A 9,171-nucleotide genomic window follows, 5' to 3' on the forward strand; every position below is an offset into this window, starting at 1 on the left:
CTTGGAGTTAGTTAGTTGGAGATTTGTTCACTGAGTGTATACATTACATTACATTACGATCATTTGGCAGACGCTTTTATCCAAAGCGACTTACATTACATTCCAGTACCACCCTTCGCAGAGGGGGGAGCAATTGAGGGTTCGGTGCCTTGCTCAGGGGCACCTCGGCAGGGGCTCGAACCGGCGACCCTCCGGTTCCCAAGCGGAAGCTCTACCCACTGAGCCACTGCCACTGTATAAAAAAGTGTTCACTGTCTAACTGAAATGACACTGGAAAATATGAGAAGCAGCACTAACATCTGCAGCATTCTGATCAGCAGCAGAATATGAAGTATTTAATATCCCCGGCTGTCATCGTGGTGAGTCTCAGGGCAAAACCCAGGCTGATGCCTACATGGCAAAATGTAAACATATCAGCATGTGCCTGTCAGATGGCCAGTTAATCCAGTGTAAATACCAAATTGAAATACTGATGCACATAAATTCCAGTTCAGAGGCAAGATGAAAAAAAAAAAAGAGTTTGGCCTGCAGAGGACTTGCCCATTGCAACAGCAGCCAAGGTGAGAAGAACAAAACAACTTCTCCTGAGAACCCCCAGAATATCAGATTGTTTCGGGGATGAAGACACGCAGCCTATGCGCTCTATAAGCTTGTGGCATGGCTTGGCTTCTTGGGCCTCACACAAATTAGTACACAAACAGTAATGAGCAGTGAAACTATTCAAACTAGAGCAAAGGGTGATAACCAAAGTGTTACTCCCCTTCCCTTGTGGTCTTATTTACAGCTGTTAAACCTGCAAAAACCTGGATCAAACACTTAAATAACCATTTGGGGCTCACAGCTCTGTATACACTCAGTGTGAAATAGGTTGTATTTACAAGTGTATATGATGTATCTAAAAAAAAGACTAAATGTAAACAAGGCAAGCCAAAAAATTACTCTAATTAAGTCTGACTAACTGTGACTTCTATGTTCACCTGAAAGGTTGTTCTCTTACAACTGGCCCCATGCTGACATGAGGGGGCTTCACACTTGTTTGTAAGTCTAGATGTTAATCAGTGACAAGTGCAATAACTACAAGTGCACTGGGAATTGTTAAAATGTGCCAAGTATCACTAAACACAGGGTATAGGGTGGCAGGGAACAAAGGAAAGCTGGCTGGTACATTATGGGCTGATTGGAGGCAATGAGGAACATGTGTGGAGCACATAAGTTGTGTAATGAACTGATTGGCTGATGAGTCACACGTGGTACAAGCTGAAAACAAAGATCCCACCCACACACCCACACAGACACACACAAAGGAGGAGCACAGGGATGAGCACAAACAACACAAACTCAAGACCCTTAGTTAAAGGCCATAATGTAAATATTGTAACCACAGCACCACCACTGAATCCCCACATCAAGTCAATCCCCACATTGACTTGAAATGTCTAAATATTTGTGTGTAAAACCTCCCAGTAACTAATGGAAAAGATAAGTCAGCTATTACTAACATTCATTTTGTTTGTGGTCGAGTAAATCTGCAAAATCAAGAAAGAAATCAAATTCATTTTATTAAGGTAAGATGTATTTCAGAAACTCTCCCTCTAATTAAAGTGTTTACTTCCGGTGGAATCTACACTGAATCTACACTGGTGCATGCTTTTGACAACACGATGTGGCATTGCGTTGTAGCATGTTGTTGTGGTTGTGTCGTGCTGGCACAGAAGTACTCAATCTACTGAAGCGCAGTAAAGGCTGATAATGTCTTGGCTTTACTAAAATACTCACCTGTCAGTAGGACGGAATAAGTTGAAGGAGTTCAGCACTGGCAAAGACATCGAGTAACTGGGACACTTGGTGCGGCTAATCTCATTAAAGGAGGGTCAGGGCGGCGCAGACCACCCTTAAATAGACGTGGGTCAAACCCTGTGCCAATAGTACTGAGTTCGCTGCAGGTCCAGTTACAGTTGTGGACTTTGAATTACCAGGTCAGGCGGGTCAATCTGGATCAAGGATGTCTTACGGTACAAGTCTGGGTACTGTAGATGAGTGGATTTTCACGTTAGTACTTTCACTTTAGTGTGTGTGAGAGTCTGTTCAAGTGCCTGATTCAATTTACAGCCAGACAGTTATTGATTGGTAGGTTTTAACTGTTTAAACACAGTGAAATGAGGACCTGACTGAGGCCTTAGATTGCACACATATGTAACAAGCTTTAGGCACAAAAAGAGTGACAATGTGACATCCTCTCAAGTTTTAAAATCAATAAATAAGAATAAGTATAATGGAAACTATATCACAATAATGCTGCGATTGTTTAAAACACACACATACACACACACACACACACACACACACACACACACACACACACACACACACACACACACACACACACACACACACACGGCGACCTGTCCAATTTAGACAGTCCAGTGAAACTTAATAAGATAATGTTTACATTATCTCACTGACTCAGATCAGGTTGTCCTGTAGGTACGTGTTTTCACTCACTAACAACATTACTGTAATGTGGTAATGAGGCTGATGATGAGACACTGACTGCTTCAGCCACAGTCAAAACCGCCTGCTTGCTTGTCTAACCTTTGACCTTTTAATGCGTCCTCCTTCTGTGGGGCTGCCGTTCTTTCGGCTTACAGGCCCGAACAGATGAAGTAAATACAAAAGGGCAAATGCTCCGGGTGCCACTCAGTACAATTATACTGTAAAATGGCTATGAAGATGAATAAACAAATTTAACTGAGGGAACTTGAGGGAGGGATTGGATGTGGATGCACTGCATACTGAAGCTCAGGGAGAATGGAATTCACTTGTTATATCTGCAAAACATGAATTAAGCACTTAAATAACCATTTGGAGTGTTTGCTCACAGCTCTGTTTAAAAGACAAAGGCTTAGGAGTTCATTGATACGAGCTCTATGGGCTGTAGAGGATAATTAGAGGAAGAGAAGGAAGCATGAACCCTGGGTCAGCTCAGTGCTGGTCCTGCTAAGGAAGGTCCTAATCTGGGATGAGTGGAGGGAAGCGTTAACTCTTTCGACTCTTCTGACACACCAATGGATTAAAACAAGTCCCTGAATGCTTCAAAGGTTGTTTTTGTGTCCTAATGAGGTCAAACACGTGGAATTAAACAAATAGACAAACTTAGGGACTTGTACTGAGCTGAGTTAACCATGATCACGGTACAAAGAGTCTCCATATATGATTTATCATGATAAACAACCGAGAATATAACTGAATTGCTCTTTTTTTTAATAAACAAATCAGTAGGATAGAATAATTCCCTCTCGAAGCTCTTTGAGACTTTGTAAATTGGTCGGAGCACTTCAAGAGGTGGAATCATGTTTGTTTTTTCTATGAAACTTACGCTCATGTTGTCATAAAAGAGTGTTTTTCATTGCTCCTGTCATCGCCTGCTGCTCCCCATCCCCCTTCCCCTCTGAAAGCTGACACAGCACGTTTAAACATTAGCTGCTTTCTTCCTAATAGGATCTTGGAGCTTTAAATTGTCATCTGATAAAGCTAAGAAGCTTGATAGCTCCACTGTGCCCTCTTAACCAATTTGCACTCAATTAAGATAATGAGAGAAATTAGAAAAGAGGGACAGCCTTAATATAATAATGTGATAAAATGATTATCAATTTCACTAGTCCACATTGTCAAGCCATTCCATTAATGGTATTATGACTCATATTGCCCATATCTGGTCCGTTGGTCATACTGGGCCAGTTTTGAAACTCATTAGTGACTAAATTAAACATATTGAACATATTTACATAGTAGATATTGTATGGGACAGTATTTCCGAAAACATCTTGCCAAAGGAATGTAGTCAGGATGATTTAAAGGAATTGTTTTTTTATGAAGTTAGCTCTGGAAATAATGCCCTAATGACATAAATGTGTGAGTCCAATTCTGTTTAACGTGCCACAACATGTTTTTATGCTCTTGCCACCCAATTGGCCTGTAATGTAAACTTCCATCCATCTATTCTCTATACTCGCTTATCTCGATCAGTGTTCATAAAGTTCTTGCTAAGTGAGCTTATTGCATCATATACAGTATATTGTGGTTGCTATTAAATACCAGATTGTTCCTTCCTTTTTTGTGTTTTGGCTGATAAATGGTGAAAGATGATGTAAGAGCTCCTTGCGTGACTTCACTTAAAGTCACCACATGGCAGCAACATGCTTCATGGCAAATCCCAGAAACAGGGGCAACATTGAAGTGTTTCCACTATTCTGCAGGTAGCAAAGCTCGTCGCTCACAGGGGAATGTAATGAGTTTTGTAGTCCCTGCTTTTTGGGGAAAACAACTCTGGCAGCCTTGAAAATGTGTTCAGACAATCCCACTTAACCCATAGCCGTGCCGCTCATAGAAAGCAGCAGTAATGCATCCAATTGTTGCTGGATGACTTTAAATGAGTTACCATTTAGTAAATTCCTTTCCTGCTGATGCATAAGCCAATGTTTGACATTAGACAAATATCATAAACATATATTATAGACTTATTGTATTGACTGATACTTTAGAGGTCAGTTAAGAGTTAGTAAAGATAGTTTTCCATTAGCATTTGAATTGCTTTCTCATATGAAATATACATATTGTATATAAATATCCATAGAGTTTGCAGAGATGACTTGTTAAACAAACTGTTGCCTGTAGCGTTTGAGTGTTGGATTTTCTGGTTACTATGTAAAGTACTACTAAATATATCTTCAGAAAGAAGGGGTGAGATCAGAGGAGATCTCTGGTGAAGTCTTTAGGCTCATTAAGGATGGGGTTGATCTTTGCCACACCTACCTGCAGCTTTGGTCGTACCAGCTGGCAGAAGAGAAACCTGCAGGGAAAAACGCCTGTAGTGAACCCCAACCAAGTTTCACTGCCCAGTATAATCATTCAAGGACATGATGTTACTGGCTTCAATCAGCTTGTCCACATACAGTATATCACTTTTTACTTATTGGCCCTCCAAAGTGATGAAATAAATATAATGTAACAGAACAGATTTCAAATAACATTTTCCTCTGCAGTCCCTAGATAGTTGGTGTTGGACAGCAAACAACATCAAAGAATATGCAGCTAACAATGGTCCCACTAAAGTTATTTGAATAAAACTATTTTATGAATGAAAGTTCTTACAGTGTGCAGTTATTCAGGTTAAATGTCCATTTTCTGTGTCGTTTCTTCCTTACATTGTCTATAATGAAGGGATTAGTGAAAACTCTCAGTGCAAGCCATTATCTTTCAGACAATGGTTTTTCTGAAAGAAAGTTTTGTTGAGGCTTCATTAGCAATGGCCTCCCTCTGTGGTCTGAATGCAGGGTACATTTGGTGCAATTACTTGACCAGAAAACAACTGTCAGTCATTCTTAAAGGGGAAGGATTCCAATTAATAAACCTCTTAAACCCTTTGGTTTTACTATTCCCCCACAGGCTTTGGCGTTCTGTGTGGTTGAGGAGTTGTTGTCTTTTTTTTGTCAGGAGAGAAAGACGTTACATGCGCTGGCTGCACAGGACTCCAATGGTAGGTCCTTTGCTCACTTGTCTGCAGGGGATTTCAGGGACTTAACGGGGAGTAACAAGTAACAAGTGCTGTATATATCGTAAGCATTCGTCTGCTTATGGACTGGAGAGACAACATGTGCTCAGCCTAACCTTCCTTATAGGAATCTGACAGAAGGTAAGATTGCTTTATTGTTTATTCTGTCAGTTATATCGGATAGTGTTCTTTGGGTTTGTTTTGCTGTAAGTGAGGACAATGTGGTCCAAGTCGTTTTTTCCTTTAAATGCTGAATAACTATTTTAAGATGTTTGTCTTTATTATTTTGCAAAATAATGACCTGCATGTAGTCAACAACACGTGATAGATTATGATGAATTACATGTAAAGTTTACTCAATAGATCATGTTTCTCACCTTTTTCCTGTTCTTCCACTTTTATTACAGACAAAAAAAGTTTGATTCTTCTGTCTCTACTTTTGTGGAAACACATATCTTCACATGTGAGCCAGAACAACAGCTCTGCTCAACAGATATTGCGCATTGTCCCATTTGGAAACACATTTTTTCTGAGGAGGAAGAGAGAAATTGTCTTCAAAGGCTCGGATGCATTTGTCAATGGATACCTTGGGAATAGTGGACGATGGTTGTCTGGACAACTATGACATGGGAAAAGGTGCCGGGTCCAGCAATGGCGGCAGAGTCCACAGCATCGATGTCATACTTGGATTCACGAAAGACCAGGATCCTTTACTCCATCCGGATGGAGATGATGAAAACCTAAAGGTCAATGGAGAAAACCAACATGATCCTGACAAGCGGGTCCCATCAGACCCCTGTGGGCACCTCACAGGTTTGGGGGACAGCTCCCAAACATCTTCCTACCATGGTAAGGCCTTTAAGAAGAGAATAGATTATTCAACACACTTCCCAGACTATGTTAATAATGTCTTTAACAGAGCAACAGGGGAAACTGTATGAAGAGTATATACTCATGATAAATATGATCAAAGGTCATATGAAGTCATGCTATAACACAAGGATATGTCAAAATTTATATCTTATTACTTTTTAGTATTATTATATGCTGTTCAGGCCTGTTCTTGAAATTGACATTCTCATGACAGTTTGTGAAAATAGATTTCACATCATTATTTATTGTGATTGCATCAGTTACAATCAGTTCACCACAAGCTGCACAATATATCTAAAATAGATATTGTGGGTTAATAATCACTGCTGAAATGTTCAAACATCTTGCAACCAAAGTGTGTTAATTGAAGTTAATGATTTGTTGGCCATCTTGTCTAAAAGTATTCGATAAAATTAACAAGCTTTGGTCCGCCACACACAAGGCTCATTTGCACTACACCCATCAATTTCTAGTTAGACACAATCTGGATTTAACTGTTTACTTGACTGTGCAGTAAAATCCCTCGTTAGATTAGGGACTTGCAGGTTTAAGAGGCATCTGTCCCTATGGGATTACTGCAAGGGAAGAATTCAGTGAAAGACATGATGACATGTGGACTGGACGAGCTCCTGGTGGTCATACCTGAGCAGCAGCATGTACAAAGAGTATCAGCCAATCAGCTGCTTTTTGGTTAAATTGTGAAACCAGCCTGGGACAAATCAGAGACTGACTTTTAAGGATTGGGCCTCATATAGTACAAGTTTATTGTCTGACACGAAACATGGTGTGGAGCTGTCAAACTTCAGAATTTATGAATGAAGACAGCACAATATAAAATCTTATGAGAGTTTTAGATGTTGTCATTACCCATAATGCACTGATGAACCACTCAAAGATTAAGGATACAAGGATTGCGCAGTTTCAAGCAGCTACCATGTTTTCAATATGGATCTAATAAGAAATGTTGGTCATTTCATTAAAGCCGTAACACATCTTGGTGGTGCTAAAAATGTATTTCCTGATGTTCATTTGTGTCCATATCATTACAGAATCAGGCCTTTTCTCCACCGAAAAGTGTGATGGGGAAATAAGCGACCTGCAGAAGGAGCTAGATGATGCAGAGGGATCTCCGCTTAAAGATGAAGAGCACATTAAAAAGAAGCACAGGAGGAACCGCACCACCTTCACCACCTACCAGCTCCACGAGCTGGAGAGAGCCTTTGAGAAATCCCACTATCCAGACGTTTACAGCCGCGAGGAGTTGGCGATGAAGGTCAACTTGCCTGAGGTTCGAGTTCAGGTATGGATTGTGTCATTTCCTAAACAGTTTGCGTACATTTTAGTGTTTGAAGCAAAGTTAAGTATCAAAAGGTAAACATCAGGTTTCAGGATGGCTCACATTGTGCCTGTATTAGTACATATTGCGAATGTGTCTCTGTATATGTCTCACATATCTCAATACATTGTTCTTCGCGTTGCTGTTCAGGTCTGGTTCCAGAATCGCAGGGCCAAGTGGAGGCGTCAAGAGAAGATGGACACCGGCACCATGAAGCTCCATGATTCCCCGATGCTGTCCTTCAATCGGCCCCCAATGTCCTCCGGCATGGGGCCAGTGGGCAACCCGATGCCCCTGGATCCCTGGCTCACCTCTCCCATCTCTAGTGCCACACCCATGCATACCATTCCAGGGTTCATGGGCTCGCCACAGGGCCTGCAGCCGGCCTACCCGAGCCACGGCTTCCTCAATACTCCACCTGGAATGGTCCAAGGTATGCAGGCCATGGCCCCACCTTCCTACCAGTGCGCACCCAGCTTCAATGACAAGTACCCGATGGAGGATGAGAGGAGTTCCAGCATCGCGTCACTCAGGATGAAAGCCAAAGAGCACATTCAATCGATGGATAAAACATGGCAACACATGTGATCTGAGGAGACTCTTGGGACTCATTTTGAAGATGATCCCTTGAATGTTTACAAACTGACTTTCCATTGTTTCAGTGGAAAGGTCACACAGCACCAAAGGAGTAAGAATGTCAGATTGTTTTAAGCAACTCTGAATGAAACGTGTGTGATTTTTTTTTATACCACTTGTAAAATGTAATTAGATTTGAAAAATATTATAAACGTTAAGAGGACATGTCTTTGAATTTAACTTTGAGAAAGTTGTGATTTTACGAGCGTCTTCCTCGACACACACCGACGGATTTCACAGTATTTGAGAATAGACACTTGTGGTTGAATAAGATATGGTCCTGTAGATGAATGGTTTGATTGACACAGGAAATTCATGTGTGTATGTTCATATAAGTGGATAGGTTTTCTAATACTAATACTACACAACACTTCTACTGAAACAGAACCTCCAAATAATGAACACTGTGTGGGTCTGGGGGACGTTTATGTCTCTGTTTAGGTCTCTTGACGTCATCTTTGATGAGGTTTGCTGCTGTTTGGATGGATGGATCTTTTTTTTCTCCCGCTACCAACTGTTCCTTTTGGACAGTATAAATGAGCTCCCAGGATAAGGAATTTTTATACAGTATTAAGTTGCTTTTAAACTCTCAGTGTGCATCTGTTTGAATTTGTTTTAGGTTTGAATAAGATTCGTTATTCATATATAGGTCATTAAAATTGCACTTTGGAGAGCAGTGATTGTGACCTGATGGGGGAGACTATAGGAAGTCACAAAGGATAATCTGGCTCAGAGGCTAATTTGAACAGACAAGCACACCTCTTAACACCTAATT

At 40.9% G+C, this 9,171-nt stretch overlaps 1 protein-coding gene across 1 annotated transcript; it reads left to right on the forward strand.

Annotated features, from left to right (window-relative positions):
• The first annotated feature begins 6,117 nt into the window (after nucleotides 1-6,117).
• Nucleotides 6,118-8,348, forward strand: rx2 (retinal homeobox gene 2). The gene is made up of 3 exons (XM_076147812.1): nucleotides 6,118-6,400; nucleotides 7,474-7,724; nucleotides 7,911-8,348. The coding sequence occupies exons 1-3, from the start codon at nucleotides 6,118-6,120 to the stop codon at nucleotides 8,346-8,348; spliced, it is 972 nt and encodes a 323-aa protein (XP_076003927.1).
• Nucleotides 8,349-9,171: the final 823 nt, after the last annotated feature.

Source organism: Genypterus blacodes, unplaced genomic scaffold (assembly GCF_046128005.1).
Source record: "Genypterus blacodes isolate CSIRO-AG114 ecotype Tasmania unplaced genomic scaffold, CSIRO-AGI_Gbla_v1 ptg000005l_1, whole genome shotgun sequence".
Classification (NCBI taxonomy): domain Eukaryota; kingdom Metazoa; phylum Chordata; class Actinopteri; order Ophidiiformes; family Ophidiidae; genus Genypterus; species Genypterus blacodes.